The following is a 22172-nucleotide window of genomic DNA, read 5'->3' as shown; positions in this document are numbered from 1 at the left end:
TTAAATCTTCAGATATGCTACTGTCAGGACAGGAGGATTTTCTTCTATTAGGTTTGGAATGACCGCATTTTATTGAACAAAATGTTTCCTTTGTAAGATGTATTGGTATTTTGTATACTGCTAAAACAGCTGCTGAAATCATAACCATGAGAATATATCAATTGTAAGTCAGATTCCCATAAGAGATATGAAAACTAATCACAGTATACTTAGAATCACTGAAATAGTTGATTATTCTGCTTGTTTGTTTTTAATAAAATAGCCATTAACTAAAAGCAATTTTTTTGTTTAGTGCTTTATGTCTGTCAGCTTGTTTGCCATTTTTTCTTCACTGACTTGTTGACAAGACCATACACTTTTCCTTCAAGTCAGTTCTAAAACATGCAATATTACTGTCACATGCACTTTTGGGGGTGTGTCTGAGCCACACCTGGTGGTATTCAGAGCATACTCCTTGCTCTGCACTCAAGGACCATTCCTGGTGGTGCTCGGGAGACCATATGGTATGCTGTGGACTGAACCTGAGTTGGCTGTGTGCAAGGCAAGCACCCTACTCACTATACTATTGTTCCAGCCCCACATATGCACAGTTTTGTTAGTTAGTAAAAATATTTGTTACTATTTTTTTCCTTAAAAATCACGGAACACTTTTATTTCTCAGCCAACACACTCCTCCTCTCCCACGGCCTTGTCAAATTTGTTTTTGCTTATGTTGAATTTATGCTTTCTTAAATCTTATACAGAATGCAGATTGTATAATATAAATTTTGTTATAATTTTGTTCAAAAATATGCTTTTCATTTTCTGTAGCCTGCTTCTTTCTTACGGTTATTATCTTCCCTCACAGACCTCATAACTAAAGAGACATCCTGTGATTTCACACAGAATGGGGATATGGATTCCTCTGGGTTCCCTCTTACAGTCCACCTGTTTATAGTTAGAATCGACTTCTCAGCTTTTAAGTCAGAAAGCTGGCTTATGTGTACAGTCTCTAGTTGTGGTTTTGAAGTCTTCTACTTATTACAAAGCTGCTGATCTGAGCAAGAATCCTTATATCTTGTTTCCTTGCCAGCTTACTGGTGAGGAAAGCCTGAAATCATTTATAATTCTTTAGTCGTTAAAAAAAAAATAGGTGGGCCCCGAGAGATAGCACAGCGGCGTTTGCCTTGCAAGCAGCCGATCCAAGACCAAAGGTGGTTGGTTCAAATCCCAGTGTCCCATATGCCTCCCCTCCCCTCTCCCCTCCTCCCCCCCCCCCCCCGTGCCTGCCAGTAGCTATTTCTGAGCAGATAGCCAGGAGTAACCCCTGAGCATTGCCAGGTGTGGCCCCCCCCCAAAAAAAGGTAAATAAAAGCTGCAACCCCCAACACACAGCAAATTCAAATACTGCTCTTTTTGTTGTCAATTTAATATCCTGACATAACTTTTACTTCCATTTCCAGGGTTTTCCTTGCTTACAACTGTAATTCTGGGACTGGTACAAAAACAGAAGCATTCGTAAAGGAAGACTGTGAAGAAATGCTTCCTTTTTTTCCATACAGGAAGAGGAATATATTCACCATTTTCTGGTGGGTAGAATACATATATCAACGGGGAAGGGCCAGAAGTTTCCTGTGACATAAACACTCCATCTGTCAGCCTCAGCATTCAATAGTTGTTTACTGGGTGCCTCACAAGTGTCATACACTGTTCTAAATGGTAGGAAAACTGCAGTGAACCACAGACAGAAAGGCCCAAATAGGTAGAGTCTAGATTCTAGTTGGAATGCATACAAATAAGATCCAGTGACAGAGGGAGAGATGAGAGCCATATGGGGGAAAACTCATCAGAGCAGTGGGCGAAGGTTTTCTCTCTAGCATGGCACAGAAAAACCAGATGGAAGGTATGAGCAGAAGCACGAGTGTCCCTCTTAGTGGCCCTAAGAGGAGATCAAGCTGCTAGTACTTTGGAAAATTGACATCTCTGTCAAAAGGAAGAGTGGCAAAAAGAATTGTGGCAACTCAGTACTCTGTCACCCAAATCAGATACCTCCATAACCATTAAATGACCCAAATGTGCCACGTCACTGGGAACACAGCATAATTTAATCAACCATTTCTGTATAGCTGTCTACTGTATCTCCAACCATCCTTATTTTAGATACATAATTTTAAAAGGAGATTGAATGGTTATGAATATCTGGGCATTAAAAGGAAGCAGTTTGTGAATACAGATCAAGGACCCTGGAAAGATATCAAGAAGATCAGGGGTGGAGGAGCACTTTACTGTTTGTGGGAGCAGCACAAACAACAGATAGAGATGCCCAGAGTGGAGGCTGCTCAGAGGTGGCATCAACCACCTGTCCCTGGGCTGGGGTATCCTGGGTCATAATCTGCTCATTGGTGGTTTTAAAGGGGTGGTGGTGTCTGGGGCCACACTCTGAGAGGGATCAGGGTACCTTATGAGATGGTAGGGATTAAACTTGGGTTTGCCACATCCAAGGCAAATGCCCTACCGATTATACTGTTACTTCAGCCTAAATCCCTGGTTTTAATTGCGAGTTAAAAAGAATATATCTGGATTTCAGTACATAATCATCTAACATGATTTTATTTATTTATTTATTTATTTATTTATTTATTTATTTATTTATTTATTTATTTTTGGGTCACACCCACAGCACTCAGGAGCTACTCCTGGCTCTATGCTCAGAAATCACCTCTGGCAGGTTCAGGGGACCATATGGAGTGCCGGGATTCGAACCACCGTCCTTCTGCATGTAAGGCAAATGCCCTTCCTTCATGATATCTCTCCGGCCCCCATGCTTTTTTTTTAAAATTATTTTTGTTTCAGGGCTCACTCCTGACTTTGCTCTCATGGATCATTCTTGGTGAGGCTCAGGAGACCACACTGCAGTACTAGGGACTGAACTTGGGTATACAAGTGCCCTCTTCACTGTACTATCAGTCCAGTCATCCCCACAGTGTTTTAAAATACTGGGGCATGTGGGTATACACTCAAACACAAACACACATTTACACACCACTTTTCACATACTGGTTGCACATCACTTTTTTTTTTTAAGGCATAAAGTCTACGCTGTAGTAAGCAAACTACAATAGAGAAGCAGGTCAAATGTTCACTTACATTCAATAGAAGTACTTTTTAATTAAGCAGATATTAAAGATACTTATTTTAAAAAAAGAAGCAGATGGCAGTGACTTCTGGCTTTCATCCACAGAAACAGAATAGGAAAAAAATTTCTAAGCCCGAGATTGGGGTGATGCTGAGGTTTCCAGCATCTAGACAGGCAAATGCCTAGACAGCTGCTTAGGGCAGATGGGTCCTTTGACAGCTGAATATTACAGTATTGCTGGTAACTACACGGTGAGGGCATCAAACGTGAGACCATCTGTTTGATAGTGGGTAGTGAAGCTACCTACCAGCAGGTAGTCACTGCTGGAAATGGGATACAGACCCAGAAACAAGACAGGCTATTTCAAACCTCTGCAGAGCATGCAGGGTTTCCAGGGCTCCAGCAGACCCAGAGCACCTGCCCTTGCAGTACAGTGTGAGCTCATGGCTGCTCCACTGTCATGCAGGCAGAAGTGAGGTTCGGGAAGGTCTTTGTTCAAAGTGTTCAAATGCTCTGAAACAGTTCATTTAGGAAGCTATTTTTAAAATTTAATTTTTTTGTTTATTTATTGGCTTGATTTTGTCCCACACCTGGTGGTGCTTAGTAGCTATTCCTGTGATTAGAAATAATTCCTAAAAGGCTTCAGGGGATGCTAGAGATTGAACCAGGGTCAGCCATGCACAAAGCAAACACCCTACCCATTATGCTATCGTACCAACCTCAGCTTTTTGTTTTATTCTACTTTTTTTTTTTTTTTTTTTTTGGTTTTTGGGCCACACCTGGCATGCTCAGGGGTTACTCCTGGCTGTCTGCTCAGAAGTAGCTCCTGGCAGGCACGGGGGACCATATGGGGCACCGGGATTCGAACCAACCACCTTTGGTCCTGGATCGGCTGCTTGCAAGGCAAACACCGCTGTGCTATCTCTCTGGGCCCTTATTCTACTTTTTTAATCAGGAAAGGAAGCCATGAATTCAAGATCATCTCTAACATACCTACAACTAGTTGCCATCTAATACTACAAAATAAAATCATTATAGATAAGAAACATTTACAGGTATTTTATAGGTAGGAAAAATATACTTGTAAAAGGTTTATGGTTAAAAAAAACCTCTTTCTTATCTCCCTCAGTCATCCAATCTCTTGTTTCCTTTTTCCCCCTTGTTTCTGGGCCACACCTGGTGATGCTCAGGGTTTACTCCTGGCTATATTCTCAGAAATTGCTCCTAGCTCGGTGGATCATGTGGGATGCCGGGGATCAAACTGAGGTCTGTCCTGGGTCAGCTGTGTGCAAGGCACACTATTACTCTGGCCCACAATCTCTTGTTTCTGAGAGTAACCCATATCCTACATATCTTTCTAAGTGTACTCTAGATTTAATTGTGTATGTGTGTGTATATAGACACTTTGTAAGAGGATCAGTGATAAAACACTTGTATGTGTGAGATCCTGGCATCACATGGCCTTCAAGCAGTGCAAACAAAAAAGTTATGAGTGATACATTCCTTATAAAATTTCTTGTGTGTGGTGAGGTTTAAGATAACACCCAGCACTGATCATGGGCTACTCCCAAACCACTATTTGGGGGACCATGTGGTGCCAGGGGTCAGACCCAGGACTCCTGAATGCAAAGCCTGCACTCCAGCCTCCTTAGAACTTTGTTCTCACTCTCTTTCCCTCCCTCAGTTGCTGCTGTTGTGATGGCTGAGGTCACACACTTGTATGTGGCTGCTCATATACTTGGATTCTGTGCTTATTGGAGCTCTGTGGTATTCTACGATGCCAAACAGGGCAACTTACACACGCCTGGCTGTGGTGGGAGACCACACACGGATGCAATATTGGGGCTCCCAGACAGAAGAGCTGCCAGAACTGTGCTTGGCACCTGTGGGTGGCACCAGGATTCGAACTTATGGCCTGAGTCTTGTATTGTAGGTACTTGCAGACACAGAGTCATCTCCTGAGCCCCATGCCCTTATAACCCTTTTTATTGGTTATATTTTAAATGAGCAAAGGGTTATTAAAGGCATTGAGAAATATTGCAGTTAAACAAACAAAACAAAAACCCCGGCTCGCTTAGTTAGCAAAGTCTTCAATATATTTGAACTCAGGTGACCTCCCTACTCTCTTTGGTGCAATTTCCAATCTGTGGCCTATGGCCAAAATTGCCGGCACAGCTGTAGTAGAGATTTCCAGATGGTGTTTCTCTGATTGTTCTGTGTATGAGGCATGCTCGTTAACAATCTAAATGCTTTATACACCAATAATGATAGGGAAGAGATGGACATCAAGAAGGCAATCCGGGCCCAGAGAGATAGCACAGCGGCGTTTGCTTTGTAAGCAGCCGATCCAGGACCAAAGGTGGTTGGTTCAAATCCCGGTGTCCCATATGGTCCCCCGTGCCTGCCAGGAGCTATTTCTGAGCAGACAGCCAGGAGTAACCCCTGAGCAACGCCGGGTGTGACCCAAAAACAACAACAACAACAACAACAACAACAACAACAAAAAAAAAGAGAAGGCAATCCCATTCACATTAGTGCCACACAAACTCAAATATCTTGGAGTCAACTTGACCAAAGACGTGAAGGACCTATACAAAGAAAACTATAAAGCCCCGCTCCAAGAAATAAGAGAGGACACGAAAATGGAAACACATACCCAGCTCATGGATTGGCAGGATTAACATCATTAAAATGGCAATACTCCCCAAAGCATTGTACAGATTTAATGTGATCCCTCTAAAGATACCCATGACATTCTTCAAAGAACTGGATCAAACACTTATGAAGTTCATCTGGAACAATAAACACCCTTGAATAGCTAAAGCACTCCTAGGGAAAAGGAAAATGGGAGGAATTACTTTCCCCAACTTTAAACTGTACTACAAAGCAATAGTTATCAAAACAGCATGGTATTGGAATAAAGACAGACCCTCAGATCAGTGGAATAGGCTTGAGTTCTCCGACAATGTTCCCCAGACATACAATCAACTAATTTTTGACAAAGGAGTAAGAAATCCTAAGTGGAGCAGGGAAAAACCTCTTCAACAAGTGGTGTTTGCAGAACTGGTTAGCCACTTGCAAAAAAGTGAACATAGACCCCCCAGTTAACATCATGTACGAAGGTAAAATCCAAATGGATTAAAGACCTTGATATCAGACCTGATACCATAAAGTATATAGAACAACATGTAGGTAAAACACTCCATGACATTGAGACTAAAGGCATTTTCAAGGAGAAAACTGCACTTTCCAAACAAGTGGAAGCAGAGATAAATAGATGGGAATACATTAAGCTGAGAAGCTTCTGCACCACAAAAGAAATAGTGCCCAGGATACAAGAGCCACCCACTGCGTGGGAGAAACTATTCACCCAATACCCATCAGATAAGGGGCTAATATCCAAAATAGAAAGGGCACTGACAGAACTTTACAAGAAAAAAAAAACTAATTCCATCAAAAAATGGGGAGAAGAAATGAACAGACACTTTGATAAAAAAGAAATACAAATGGCCAAAAGGCACATGAAAAAATGCTCTTCGTCACTAATCATCAGGGAGCTGCAAATCAAAACAATGATGAGATACCATCTCACACCACAGAGATTGGCACACATCACAAAGAATGAGAACAATCAGTGCTGGTGGGGATGTAGAGAGAAAGGAACTCTTATCCACTGCTGGTGGGAATGCCGTCTAGTCCAACCTCTATGGAAAGTGATATGGAGATTCCTCCAAAATCTGGAAATTGAACTCCCATTCGACCCAGCTATTCCACTCCTAGGGATATAACCTAGGAACACAAGAATACAATACAAAAACCCCTTCCTCACACCTATATTTATTGAAGCACTATTCACAATAGCCAGGCTCTGGAAACAATCAAGATGCCCTTCAACAGACGAATGGCTAAAGAAACTGTGGTACATATACACAATGGAATATTATGCAGCCGTCAGGAGAGATGAAGTCATGAAATTTCCTATACATGGATGTACACGGAATCTATTATGCTGAGTGAAATAAGTCAGAGAGAGAGAGAGAGAGATATGCAGAATAGTCTCACTCATCTATGGGTTTTAAGAAAAATAAAAGTAATTTTTGCAACAATCCTCAGAGACAATGAGAGGAGGGCTGGAACTTCCAGCTCACTTCATGAAGCTCACCACAAAGAGTGGTGAGTGTAGTTATAGAAATAACTACACTGAGAACTACCATAATCATGTGAATGAATGAGGGAACTGGAAAGCCTGTACAGGTGAGGGTGTGGTAGGATGGAGGGAGATTTGGGACATTGGTGGTGGGAATGTTGCACTGGTGAAAGGGGGTGTTCTTTACATGACTGAAACTTAATCACAATCATATTTGTAATCAAGATGTTTAAATAAAGAAAAAAAATGTAATCATGACACATTATTCGAGGGTCTGTGGACAACCAGGGTGAATGTGGGGCTCACCTTGCTACTGTCACTGCCTTTCACTACTCTTGGGTTTTTAAAAATGTGTGTTTCATCTAGATTGTCTTTGTGCTGATGTTTCAAAGAGTAGGTAAGTCTCTCTCTCTCTCTCTCTCTCTCTCTCTCTCTCTCTCTCTCTCTCTCTCTCTCTCTCTCTTTCTCTCTCTCTCTCTCTCTCTGTCTCTGGGTGTTTCATTTTAGATTGTCTTTGTGCTGGTGTTTCAGAGAGTAGGTTAAGTCTCTCACTCTCTCTCTTTTACTCTCACTCTTAAATATAGAATTTGGGGCCAGAGGGTTCAAAGGGCTGAAAGCACATTCTTTGCATGTGGGAGGCCCAAGTTTCACCCCAGACCCATGATCTCCTGAGCACTGCCAGTGTGGCCACTCCTCAAAAATGTAGAATTAGGGCCAGAGAGATACCATGGAGGTAGGATGTTTGCCTTGCATGCGGAAAGACAGTGGTTCAAATCCCAGCATCCCATATCGTTCCCTGAGCCTACCAGGAGCAATTTCTGAGTGTAGAACCAGGAGTAACCCAAGTGCTGCTGGGTGTGATGCAAAAAAAAAAAAAAAAAAAAAAAAAAAGAAAAGTAAAATTAGGGGTTGGAGCAGTGGCACAAGCGGTAAGCCTTGCCTGCGCTAGCCTAGGACAGACCGTGGATCGGTTCTCCGGCGTCCCATATGATCACCCAAGCCAGGAGTGATTTCTGAGCTCATAGCCAGGAATAATCCCTGAGTGTCACTGGGTGTGGCCCAATTCCCTCCCCCAAATGAAGAATTAGACCCATAGTTGCTTCAAAGTAAGCTCATCAGCCCAGTTCCATTGACTCATGACTAATCTCAGAAAAGATGCTAGCCAAACTGCTAAAATTCATGGGTACACCAGTCTGGGGTTACCTCAGAAGCGGGGTGGGCCAAGTCCCTTGCTGAAGTCTTGGCAGCTGCATTCATACCACAAATCCACTGCTACACCAATAGCCCAACTTTACTAATCTCTGCAGTCACCAAACTGACAAAAGTCTCGGGTATATGGCGAGAGAGATAGTACAGCAGGTAGGGTGTTTGTCTTGCATGTGGCCGATCTGGTTTGATCCCCAGCATTCCATATGGTCCTCTGCCAGGAGTGATTCCTGAACACAAAGATAGGAGTAATCCCTGAGCACTGCCAGGTACAGCCCCCAAACCACAACCAATGAAACAAAAAGTCTCAGGTATACTGGTTTGGGGGCTGAAAACTCAGGTCTTCTTGGAGTGGGGCAGACAGCTGCTCCCCAAATCTCCAGGACTTCCAGAAGCCCCCGTAGCCATACCTTCATCCCACATCTACTGCCATTTAAGCCACAGGCTCAGATCCTGGAGCTTTGTGCAACTCCTCCAAATTCCTCATTACCGACACTCCAGTAGGAGAACACCAAATTAGATGAAAAAATAGCATAGAAGCCATCTAAACTCAACAAAAATAACACAGCCTAGCAACTAACATTACAGCTTAGTAAACCCCTCAGGCCAAATTAAGAGATATAACGATTATTAACAAATTTTCTTTTGCTGAAGTTTTTTGTTTTTGTTTTTTTTTTGGGCCACACCCAGCAGCACCCAGGGGTTACTCCTGGCTCTGTGTTCAGAAGCCGTTCCTGGCAGGCTCAGCGAACCATATGGGATATGCCAGGGATTGAACCTGAAGCCCCTGATGCATAATAAGTGCTCATCCTTGTATTTTTGGGCACAGTTTCATTGGTTATGATGCATTAATCTTGTAGACCACTAAGATGTTTTTATTTTTTCTTTTATTTTTAGTTTAATTTTTGGTTTTGAGCCACAACCGGTAGCAGCCAGGAGTTACTTCTGGCTCTGCACTCAGGCTTGGAGGACCATATGGGATGCCAGAGATTGAAACTAGGTTTGTCATGGGTTGGCAATGTGCCAGGCAAATGCACTACCTGCTGTGCTATTGCTCTGGTCCTTAAATTTCACTTTGAATTAAAAAAATTGCACTAAATAAAACTGCACAATAATTTTCTTTTGTTATGCTGGCTTAACAGAATGGGATATTATTTTTTCAAAATATTTACTTCCTCTTGAAGTTTGGCTGAAATTTTGCTTACAAACTCTAAATATTAAACCTTTCCAATAACCTTTTTGTAGCTGTTGTTTTAATTTTTGTGGTGCTGGGAATTGAATCCAATGACTCATACCTGTGAAGAACACACTCTCCTGCTCAGCTGCATCCCCCGTGATGCTAGTGTTCGAAACTGGGCTGTCTACAGGTGAGCTATATCACTGCCAATTTCTAACTACTTAGACCTTCTTAGAATGTACTTGAAGAACATATTTCTAGAAGATGAAGAATTGGTCTGGAGTTAAGTACCTCCACCTTTTGAATATCCGTAATTAACCCAGGCAAAAAAAAGATGGTGTGTCATAGCGTCCTTGTAAAACCAAAGTCACACCAATGTTATGACATGTGAAAATAAAGGAAATGGCTAGGGAAAAAAAAATCAAATTAACCTTTACTCAAGAAGTCAACAGCAGGGTGATGACTGCCACTTCAAGTCAGAACTCCAAGACTGACTTTTCTAAGGGTCAACCTTTAAACACAAGTATAAGTTAAAAAAAAGATCTAGCACTATGATGGCCTTATTTCACTGTTATTTATAACATTTAATGATATTTAGAATTTTTAGATGTTGAAGAAGGAGGGATGCAACTAGAAATGTACGTTATGTGTACGCAAGAAACAAATAAGTCCAGATTCACCCATTTCTACCACCTCTGGAGGTGCTTAATGATTAACACAAAACCCCCTCAACTTCCCAGGAAAAAGTCTCTGCTTATATAGGCACCCAAATAAAATAACAAATTAAAATTGCTTTACTTGTCCATACTTTGTTACTACTGATTACTAGGAGGAAAATAAGCCTGGTTATTTGCCTTAGAGACTTAATTGCAGTGATGTCTTTTCATCCACTTGAATCCCTTAATAGTTCCTTTGATTTATAGTTATTTGGAAGACAGAAGAAATGTTTTCAGATCGATATATATTTTTGGTAGTTCCTTAGAAACTCAATATTTTCCCCTACCAGATGGATATTAAATGACTTTCATTTAGAGAAGATGTTTATAAAGAAGATGAGGTTTAATAATATAAAACATCTGGTTTGTGCAGCTCACCTCTAAAATTATATTTCAAACATTTGTCCTCAAAAAAAGAACACAGTGGGATTCGATTGTGGTGATCAGATTCTGTTCAGAGAAAGCAAAGTTGTATCTTAACTTAAGAAAAACCAATGTACCAATAGGAAACGCAAAACCCCTTGTGGGTACTGAAGAATCAATGCCTTTTCGAAAGGAAGAATCAGCCTTGGTCTATTCCTCCACCACTCATGGGTGCTCTTCAGCAACAAGTGGTGAGGGGCAGAGAAAGAGTATCGCAAGGGGAAGAAGGCCTGATTTTAGCTTCAGAGCAAAGAGCACAACCTCCTATGGAAAGATAAGACTCATTTCCAATAAGTAACCAGGGAAAAATCACTCTTTTTTTTGTTACTACTTACTATCAAATGACCTCATCATCCTCAGCATCCACTTCCCTGTTCATAATTCTCACTCATTGCTTGCTGCACCGCATTCATAGACATCCCAGCCATCATCACGACTTACTGTGAAATTCTCAGACTGTCATTTTCAATGGACTCCATGTTTGTGTAGAGGGTGTTGCCTTGCTGAGGAATTTCTTTAGTTTTTCTAAGCCTATATGTCATACTAAAGGTGCCTTTATAATAGTTTTATATTCAGAATAGGCACACACTTGGTTTATATTCAGAAACTGGACTGAAAAAGAAGCTGTGACAATAGGAATTAAATTCTATGAATCTAATTACATTTGGATTGGAAGCAAGAAACCACCACTCAGGAAATCTCTTGTTTCAAATGGAGGCTGGAAAAGCCCAGGATTCTCCTACTTTTAAAACTAAGGCTGGTTCTTACTTCTACCCTTTATGAAACAGATGGCTTAAGTTCTCCTTGTGAAGGAAAATAATTCAGGACACTAGGATTTGCACAAAACAAGTTTGCTGATAATTATGATAGAAGATTCCAAGTTATTTCAGTTACAAAAATCAAACTTTACCTCTTGAAATGATTTGCCAGCACTCCAACAAGTTCTCCAATCCTATTCTCATTGGTTGGCTGTTTGCTGAAGAGGCAGACAATGAGGTCTTTGTTGTCTTTTGTGTGGAACACTACAAGTTGGTCTTTTCCATTGGAGACACTTAGACCAGTCAACTGTAAAGAAGCAAAGCATGGAAAATATCAAGATGGTTCTCAAAAGAACTGAGAAAACACACAGGATCTGTCCAGTAACCTTAAACATTTTTTTGGTTTGCTTTTGTTTTTTTGGCCACACCCACGATGCTTGGGTTTACTCCTGGCTTGCATTCAGGAATCACTCCTGGAGGGTTTCGGGGGACCACATGGAATATTGAGGATTGAACCTGGGTTAGCCATATGCAAGGCAAGTGCCCTACCCACTATATTACTTTTCTGGCCCCTGGTAATATTAATATTTATCAGTTTCATACAATAAGGAAATAAAATAGACAATAAAAAACAAAATTAATAAAAATGAAAGTAGAAAAATAAAGAATCAATGAAACATTAAAACACTTAAAACATCTGTTCAAAATATCAAAGTTCTAAACCTCCAGTCTGAAAGAATAAAAGGGAAAGGATCTAATTAATTACCAACCTTAGAAATAAGAGGAGATATTTTTACAGACATCACAGACATGAAAAGAATAAGGGTATACTTAAAATGTTTAAAAAATATTAAAAATATTATTTGAGACATCATTATTTGTAATACTATTGATAGGATTTCATGAATACAGTATTCTAACATCACACCCTCTACTAGTGTCTGCTTTCCTCCACCACTGTTTCTTTTCCCCCAAAATCCTAATAAACAATATTTTCAATAATTTAGACAAAACCAAATAATTTTTTGAGTCACAGATTATAAAAATTCAACTTATAATAAAGTAGATAACCCAAATATAGTTACATCTACTAACTCTGAATATTTAAAGAATAAATAATAATTTCTCAAATTGTTTGTAGAAAAGGAAGAGAAGCCTTAATAACTAACTTTAGGAGGCCAGCATTATTTTGATACCAAAACTAGGCAAAGGTAGAATATGAAAAGAAAGTTAGGATTCAATATCCTTTTTATAAAAATGAATAAAGGAGGGGCTGGAGTGATAGTACAGCAGGTGGTTGCTTGTCTTGCAAATGGTCAATCTGGATTTGATCCATGGCATCCTATTTGGTCTCCAGAATTCACCAGGAATAATTCCTGAGCTCAGAGTCAGGAGTAACCTATGAGCATTGCTTGGTATTGTGCCCCTCACTTCTAACCCCCAAAGAATATAAAATGGATAACAAACTATTAGTGAGTTGAATTAAAAACAAACAAAAAACTAACACTCCATCCTCAATTAAAGTTCTTCCTTTCCTGTTTTTGCTGGGGCAAAAGGCTTAAGATCAAACTCAGAACCTTACACATGAGACTTAGTGCTCTGCCACTGAAACACATTTCTAGGCCCCAAGTTCAGTTAGTTAAGTTAGTACAAAACCAATAAAATATTAAAAAAAACTCAGCAATATAATCCACCACAGCCAAGTGAACTAAAAAGCTATAAAACCTTATCACTTGATACAACAAATAGTCTTGACAAAAGCTAGGGATAGGGTTCAAGTAGTAAAAGCACAGGCGTAGCCTTTATAAGGCCCCGAGTTCAGTATTCAGCAGCTCAATAAACCAAAATCTTGTTTGGGAAGGTCCTCAAACCCTCCCCCCTCAAAAAATGTCAGAAAATCAATATTGGAAGAGAATTCAACATAGTAAATGGCATGTACAGAAATATCAGACATTAAGCTTAGTGGTGAAAGACTAGTTGTTTTCTCCAAAGATGGGGTGGCAAGGGACCCGAGTGATACTACAGCACATAGAATGTTTGCTTGCATGTTGCTTATCAGGTTTCAATCCCTGGCACCCTAAATGGTACCCCAAACCTGCTAGGAGCACAAAATCAGGGTAATCCCCTAGTACTACCAGGTGTGGGCCTCCTATCAAAAAGCAAACAAAATTAAAAACAACAGAAAAAATAATCCTCCCCCCAAATAAACAAAGATGGGGCAGCAAGACAAAGATTTATGGTTATTGTTACTCTACAGCAGGGGTCTCAAACTCAATTTACCTAGGGGCCGCAGGAGGAAAAGTCGGGGTGAGGCAGGGATGCATAAGGGATTTCGCTTACCGAATATTCGCAATAAAAATCACATTAGTAAGAAAAAAAATCACACAAAAAATCGCATTAAACATTTGCATACCCCGAACGGAACTGCTCGGGGTATGCGAATGTTTAATGCGATTTTTATTGCGATATTCGCTGCGATATTTAAAGGCCGGCCGCGGGCCACAAAATGTTGTATGGAGGGCCACAACCGGCCCACGGGCCATGAGACCCCTGCTCTACAGCATCCCTGTGGAAGTTCTAGCCAACACAGTAAGGCAGACTACTGAAACAAAAAGGCACAGAGTCAACAGGAAAAAGCCCAAATGTGTCTATTTTTAGACCATATCTCCACATTCACAGAAAATTCAAAGAGTCTATAAACTAGTTTTCAGACCTTATGGTCTCCCAAGCCAGGAGCGATTTCTGAGCACATAGCCAACGTCACAGGATGTGGCTCAAAAACAAAAAACAAAAACAACAACAACAAAAAAGATGAAAAGAAAGCCTTAATTTTTTATAACAACACTGTGATTTACCAAGTTACTCATAATACAGTTGTCTCAAGCATTAAATGTTCTAACACTATTCCTACCACCAGTGCCCACTGTGACCTTCCTTCTCTCTACCAATGTCCCCAGTTTTCTATCCATTACTCTAGCCTGCATTCTTACAGGCACAAATTTATATTGTGCATTACAATACAAAGGCAAATGAAATTATCAAAACTTAGATCAATAAGGGTCAATTTGTAATAATTGATATTTCTCTCAATGATGTTACTAAAGTCAATGTCTAAGGATTTACTGGGCTGTGGTTGGTGCTAGTTACTGTCTAGACTCACTGAATTTGGTGGTATTCTATGCAATATTCCTTCCCATTAGATTTGTTGTGGTCTTACTGTGCTGAGACTATGACATTTTGAAGTGTGTGTGCTGTGGGGTCCAGGATCTACAGATTTGGAACAAAATGTGGTGACTTGAAAATTTAATAAGGTTACACTGAGGGCCTTTCCTGTAGGAGGCTATTGGGTTTGAAGGTGGATTGCTGTGTCTTCAGGCAGAAATGCAAATCTGCTCCCCTTAACTCTACCCTAGAGTTTTCAGCCTGCACCAGATTACCTAGGAAGAGTAGGTAGATATTACCTTTAAAAGAAATTTAAAAAAAAAAGAGAACTAGTGTATTCATAGGTGGGAAAACTCTGGATTGTTAAAATGTTAATTTCCTCGAATTTGATGTGTCAGTTTAATGCAATACTAACTGAAATTCCAGCAGGATTTTTAAAAATAGCTATCACCAATCTGATTCTAAAATGTTTCTAGAAAGACAAAGACACTAGAATGGCTAAAAACAACTTGAAAAATAATAAAGTGGAAAACTCACAGTAGCTGATTTTAATACCTACGAAGTATTTAAAAAATATTTAGGTAATAAAATTAAAGCTACAGTGATCAAGATAATGATCAAGACACTAATCAGAGGAATAAAGTCAGATCATTATATCAGAATGGAAAGTCAAGAGTAGTTCCACACAAATACCACTAAAGTGACATTTTTTTTTCCATAAAGATGCAAAGACAAATTAGTGGAGAAAGGGTACTTTGAATATCTGAATAACTTAAAACCTTTGGCCAGTTACATGCCAAAAGAAACATACTTCAACCCTAATCACATATCTCATGAAAAATTAATTCAAATGGACCACAGATCCTAAATGTGAAATCTCAAACCATCAAACTTAGAAGAAAACAGAACATCTTTGTGACTTCAACCCTAATCACATATCTCATGAAAAATTAATTCAAATGGACCACAGATCCTAAATGTGAAATCTCAAACCATCAAACTTAGAAGAAAACAGAACATCTTTGTGACCTAAGACTATAAATAACACATAAGCACAATCAGAGTCAAACAATTGTTGGACTGAACTTTAACACATTAAATACTTTTTTTTTTTTTTTTTTTTTAGTTTTTGGGTCACGCCCGACAGCGCTCAGGGGTTACTCCTGGCTCCACGCTCAGAAATCGCTCCTGGCAGGCTCGGGGGACCATATGGGATGCTGGGATTCGAACCACCAACTTCTGCATGCAAGGAAAATGCCCTATCTCCATGCTAGCTCTCCAGCCCCCACGTTTAACACTTTCTCTGGGAAAACCAACAGGAGGAGAAGGACAAGACAGACTGGGAGAAATACAAGATAATTTTTTTTTTTATTTCTTTGGGCCACATCCAGTGACGCTCAGGGGTTATTCTTGGCTATCCACTCAGAAATCACTCCTGGCTCAGGGGACAATATGGGACACTGGGAATTGAACCAAGGTCCGTCCTGAATCAGCCATGTGCAAGGCAAATGCCCTACTGCTGTGCTATCACTCTGGCCCCTGCAAGGTAATTTTTTAAAAATTGGGTGTGGGGTCAAAGAGAAAGTACAGCTGTAGGGTGCCTTTCAAGCCACCAACCCAGAACTAACATTGGTTTGAATCCCCCGGCATCCCATATAGTCCCTTCTGCCTGCCAGGAGCGATTTCTGAGCACAGAGCAAGGAGCCTGGGCACCACCGGATGTGGCCCAAAAATAAAGAAACAAACAAAAAAAATGGATGTAGATTGGGGTTACTTCTAGCAGTGCTCAGGGTTTACTCCTGACTCTGTGCTCAGGGATCCATACCAGTGCCAGGGACTGAACCCAAGTTCGCTATGTGCAAGGCAAGTACCCTACCTGCTCTACTATCTCACAGGCCCCAAGATAAAGGATTTATGTCCAGAATACATTTTTAAGAACTTCTTAAAGCTCAACAATAAAAAAGCAATTAATTCTGTTTATAAATTGATCAGGAGATGCTGAAGAGATACCTCAAAGTTCTCTCTCCAGGGGCCAGAGCAGTGGTGGAAGCCTTGCACTCGCTAACCTAGGACAGACCACGGTTCAAACCCTCGGCGTCCCATATAGTCCCCCAAGCCAGGAGCAATTTCTGAACACATAGTCAGGAGTAACCCCTGAGCGTCAATGGGTGTGGACCAAAACCAAAACCAAGCAACCAAACAGAAAAACCCCAAAAAGCAAAGTTCTCTCTCCAGCAGGGTCTTCTTATGGAAGTCCAAGGTTTCATTCCTTGCAATACATTGTCCTTCAAACACCATAATCTCCAAGCAGCCCCTGGGTATTACTAGGTATGGCCCCAAAATAACAACAAAAACAACAAATCCCATCCCAATAAAACAAAAGCAAGAGCTAAAGGACCAAGGGCCAGGAATATAGCTTAAAGCCTTAAATGGTTACAACACATGCAGGAAACCTGGGTTCAATCCCTGGTACCATATAGTGAGTGCCCTTCATCCTAGCACTCACCCAATATCACTCTGCCCACTTTCAGAAAAGAAATTAAGGGCCGAAGAGAGCACAGCAGTAGGGTGTTCGCTTTGTACAGAGAGGACCCGGGACAGACACTGGTTCGATCCCCGGCATCCCATATGGTATACCAAGCCTGCCAGGAGTGATTTCTGAGTGCAGAGCCAGGAGTAACCCTAGAGCACTGCTGAGTTTGGCCCCAAAACCAAAAACCAAAACAAACAAACAAAAAAAAAAAGAGAAAGAAATTGATAATACATTTGGAGTCAATTTACTGAGAGGAAAAAAAAAAAGCATGGGGCCAGAGAGATAGCATGGAGGTGGGGCATTTGCCTTGTATGCAGAAGAATGGTGGTTAGAATCCCGGCATCCCATATGGTACCCTGAGCCTGCCAGGAGCGATTTCTGAGCGTAGAGCCAGAAGTAACCCCTGAGTGCTGCTGCCACCGGGCATGACCCAAAAACCAAAATAAAATAAAATAAAAGAAGAAAAAAAAAGCAGCAAATAAACACATATATCAGTGAATAAACACATAAATCAGTGAAAAAAAAACAAATAGTGGTAAATAAGCACATAAAAAGAAACAATAGCAGTAGCCACCAGAGAAAATTAGATTAAAATTATAATGAGCTTCCACCACATATCTTTTAAAATGACTCAAAGCAAAGCTCAACTAAAACTAAGCTTTTTTATTGTTAGATGATATCAAAGACTGGTGAGGATGTAGAATAAGTAGAATTTTCATGTACAGGTGGTGGTAATGTAAAATACTACTTTCACTGGGAAACCAGTTTGCTGCTACTCTAAAAGACAGAATTATAGACACTACAGACTCTTTTATTCTTGGGAAGTAAAATCTTGCTCAGAGAGACACATACACATAAATGTTTATAGCTGCCCACAAACTAGAAACAGAATATACAACAATAAGTGAATGGTAAAATTTAGGCAACAGAGGCTCTTCATGACTAAGAATGAACTAGTGATACAAATAACTGGTAAGCAATACCACAGACACGTCTTAGAAGCTTTAAGCTAAGTGAAAGCAGCCAATTCTAAAAGATTGCATATTGTGACTCTTATGGGTACCACATTCTTTAGAAGACTGACCCAAAAGCATGGGCAACAGATCCATGGCTGTTCAGGTTTGAAGGAAGTGGAAGGGTATGATACAAGAGAGTGAATTTTGGGGTGAGGGAAGGATTATAGTGATTACAGTTAGTGTTTACAAAAATGTTCTATGCATGTTCCATGAATCACAGATGTGTTTGTAGTCAACAATACCAAAAAGCTATTTTTATTTTGTATTTTTTTTGTTTTGTTTTTCGGGCCACACCCGTTAGATGCTCAGGGGTTACTCCTGGCTACGCACACAGAAATTGCCCCTGGCTTGGGGGGACCATATGGGACGCCGGGGGATCGAATCGTGGTCCTTCCTTGGCTAGCGCTTGCAAGGCAGACACCTTACCTCTAGCGCCACCTCGCCGGCCCCTTATTTTGTATTTGATTAAAAATGATTATTTAAATTTTTAATTCTTTAAAATTATCTTTATTGATTTTGTTTTTAGTGTCATAATTAGAGGATACAGGGCTTACTTCTACCTCTTGTGCTCAGGGATCACTCCTGGTAGGCTCAGGAGACAATATGGGCTGTCAGACATTGAACCCGAGTTGACTGTGTGCAAAGCACGTGACTTACTGTACTATATCACTCAGGTCCTGGAACTTTCATTTTTTGTTTTTGTTTTTTGTTTTTGGGCCACACCTGGTGACACTTAGGGGTTACTCCTGGCTATGTGCTGAGAAATTGCTCCTGGCTTGGGGGACCATATGAGATGCCAGGGGATTGAACCACGGTCTGTCCTAGGCTAGTGTGGCCAAGGCAGATGTCTTACCGCTTGCACCACGGCTCTGGCCCTAACTTTTACGTTTTTTTTTTTTTTCGGGTCACACCTATTTGATGTTCAGGGGTTACTCCTGGCTAAGCGCTCAGAAATTGCCCCTGGCTTGGGGGGACCATATGGGACGCCGGGGGATCAAACCGCGGTCCTTCCTTGGCTGGCGCTTGCAAGGCAGACACCTTACCTCTAGCACCACCTTGCTGGCCCCACTTTTACGTTTTTTTTAATGTAAATTTAAAATAGAACTCCTTGGTTGCTTTTATTCTTCAATATTCTATGGTGACCAGTGAAGCCTTAGCCCCAGTTATTTCTCACCCAGTGGTTGGTTCTACTGCAGAAACACCAAAGTGCCACCTCCTGGCCACCACAGGTGCTGTCAGTTGGTCCAGCAACCAGTATGGACAAGCCCCACTGGGGGCACTGTAGTGTGCAAGGCGCTTGGGTAAGCATGTAAGTCCCACAGATGTTGAAAGAACAGGCCCTGTTCTAGGGTTAAATAAGTGGAAAAGACAAATGGCAACATGAACACCTCACAGTTTATCTACTTGGGAAGCCTTTTTGTTTTATGCTTGTATTTTACTGACAAGAAATTGAAACTCAAAGAGATGAGCTGATTTGCAGACCTTTGGAACTGGAATTAGGCCTGCAGATAGTCAGATTCATTTTCTTTTTTATCCCAACAGGCCTTTTCAGATCGCAAGTACAACTGAACACAAGCTGCATAGGTATTCCTATATGTGAGTGAATATATTTCCATAAGTGGTAAGAGCTCTTAGGGTGAACTTGAAGAGTGTTTTTCAAGTGCTTGTATGGGAACTGATACTGGTCTACAGATATGCTTAGGAACCACAGCCTCTCTGAGAGCAATGGTTTTCAACTGCTAGTCTGCAGGAGGGAAAGGCCTGATTTCCAGAATGCCAGTTTGGTCATAGGGATGGCTCAAGGACAAGAGCCCTGGGTTGGCTCCCCAAACCCTTTGGGGTATAACCTCTAAACAAGAATGCCAGGATCAGTGATTAACAGAGAGGAAGAAAAAATATTAATGAAATTTAAGATAATTTCACCAACCCATAATGATGAATTTTCTGGCATATTCAGAGAATATGCCAATCTAATTTTTCCTCTATGAGTCAGTCCTAAAATACTTAGGAGACTCAAAGCCCTCTCTGATGAGTCATGGACAACCAGTTGGAGGTTTAATGCTTGGGGCCTACAATGCTGGACATTATCCACACTATACGAGCAGTACTTGGGGGGCCTCCAGGGCTGATGCTAGGGAAGGCAGGAGAGGCCAGAAATTGAACCAGGGTTGACTGCATGCAGGGCATGTTCCTTATCTTTATGCTAGATTGTTTTGGGGGTGGGAGGGTACACCCAGCAGTTCTCAGAGATTACTCCTGGTTCTGAGCTCAGGGATAACAACTGACAGTGCTCTGAGAATCATTTGGGGTGCTGGAGATTGAATACAAGTTGGCCTCATGCAAGAAAAACACCCCACCTGCTGAACTATCTCTCCAGTCCCAATCTTGGAACTATTTTATCTATCTTTATCTGAGACTCTGATCTCTCATTCAGATAATTTTTTTTTTTGGGTGGTTTTTGGATCACACCCGGCAGTGCTCAGGGATTATTCCTGGCTCCAGGCTCAGAAATTGCTCCTGGCAGGCTCGGGGGACCATATGGGACATGGGGATTCGAACCCATGACCTCCTGCATGCAAGGCAAATGCCTTACCTCCATGCTATCTCTCTGGCCCCTCAGATAATTTTTTTGTTTGTTTGTTTTTGGGTCACACCCAGCAGCACTCAGGGGTTACTCCTGGCTCTATGCTCAGAAATCACCCCTGGCAGGCACGGGGGACCATATGGGATGCCGGGATTCAAACCACTGTCCTTCTGCATAAAAGGCAAATACCTTACCTCCATGCTATCTCTCCTGTCCCTCATTCAGATAATTTTGTATGATTTAATTAGAAGTATTTTGTTAATCTAAAAATAAAATATTTTTGTTTCTGATGTTTTACTTTTCTTGATTATTTGTTATGAAAGATTTGAGATAAAATTTATGTAGCACTTCACAGGAGACCCTGAATAAAGCCTAATCAAATGAAAAAATGCAACAGTACCCTGTCAGTACATGCCCTCATTCACATGAACTGCAGAAACTTGGGAATAGCAGGATCCAGCAATATACTCTGAGACTCTCTTCTCCAGGATGCTATTGGGCCAGAGGAAGGAACCTCCACTCTTCTCAGCCACCTTCCCACCTTGGTTGTGGGGGCTTCCCTTCTGGGCTATGCCCATCCATCTGGCCTGGGAAGTTTTGTGTATTGTGCTTTGCACAGGGATTCTTCCTGTGTCTACTCAGCTTTCCAGGCATGCCAGAAAGAAGTGGAATATAAATACCCAATTTCCCTGCTACAGGACACAGAAATTAAGTGACAAATAAATAATAGAAAATTAAGTCCCTGTTGCTATCAAAGCAGGACAAATGGCTTGTCCATGTCCTTCTGTCCAGAAGAAAGAAGGTGGGATGTAGAAAAGCCATGGAGTGAGGGATGTCCTTGATGCTCATACTGACTCCATCATGAAATATTAATTTCTTGGGACACTGACTCTTTTTCTGCTAAGTAAGGTTATAGTTGATGCCTTGCCTCTATGACAGGACCATGGTAAAGATCAAATAGTCACAAATCAGGGGCATAAAAGATAAACAAGCAAAATCCCTCCAATAATAAAATTTACATACTCCAAGAGATGACAGGACATGGTCTTGGAACAACTGTCCAGTGGTTCCACACAAGAGAACAGGATTGGGGAAAGATACTTCTGTCCAGAAAGGGGCCACAGCCCTATTTATCTCTGGCAGCTACCCCACACAAGCAAGTTTCTCTGAAACTCTTTATCAAGGCTCCACCCAATAAGTGGCTTTCTTGTCTTATGATCTGTGCTTGCCAGCTGTCAATCTAAGCCTTTCTTTCCTTTGGGTTTGGAGACACCAACAGGGTAGATCTGTTCCCTGATTGTACCCCACCTCATCTCTTCCAGGACTCTCTCCATC

The 22172-nt window shown here is 41.1% G+C and overlaps 1 protein-coding gene across 1 annotated transcript in view; it reads right to left on the bottom strand.

Annotated features, from left to right (window-relative positions):
• Positions 1-22172, bottom strand: part of MYO1D (myosin ID) — a 399577-nt gene that overhangs the window by 105422 nt on the left and 271983 nt on the right. The window contains exon 21 of the mRNA XM_049771384.1: positions 11695-11849. Within this exon, the coding sequence (XP_049627341.1) occupies positions 11695-11849 (155 nt within the window). The remainder of the gene's footprint in view (positions 1-11694; positions 11850-22172) is intronic.

Source organism: Suncus etruscus, chromosome 1 (genome assembly GCF_024139225.1).
Source record: "Suncus etruscus isolate mSunEtr1 chromosome 1, mSunEtr1.pri.cur, whole genome shotgun sequence".
Classification (NCBI taxonomy): domain Eukaryota; kingdom Metazoa; phylum Chordata; class Mammalia; order Eulipotyphla; family Soricidae; genus Suncus; species Suncus etruscus.
Note: the sequence above shows the minus strand (reverse complement) of the source record. Positions and strands in the feature narration are given on the sequence as shown.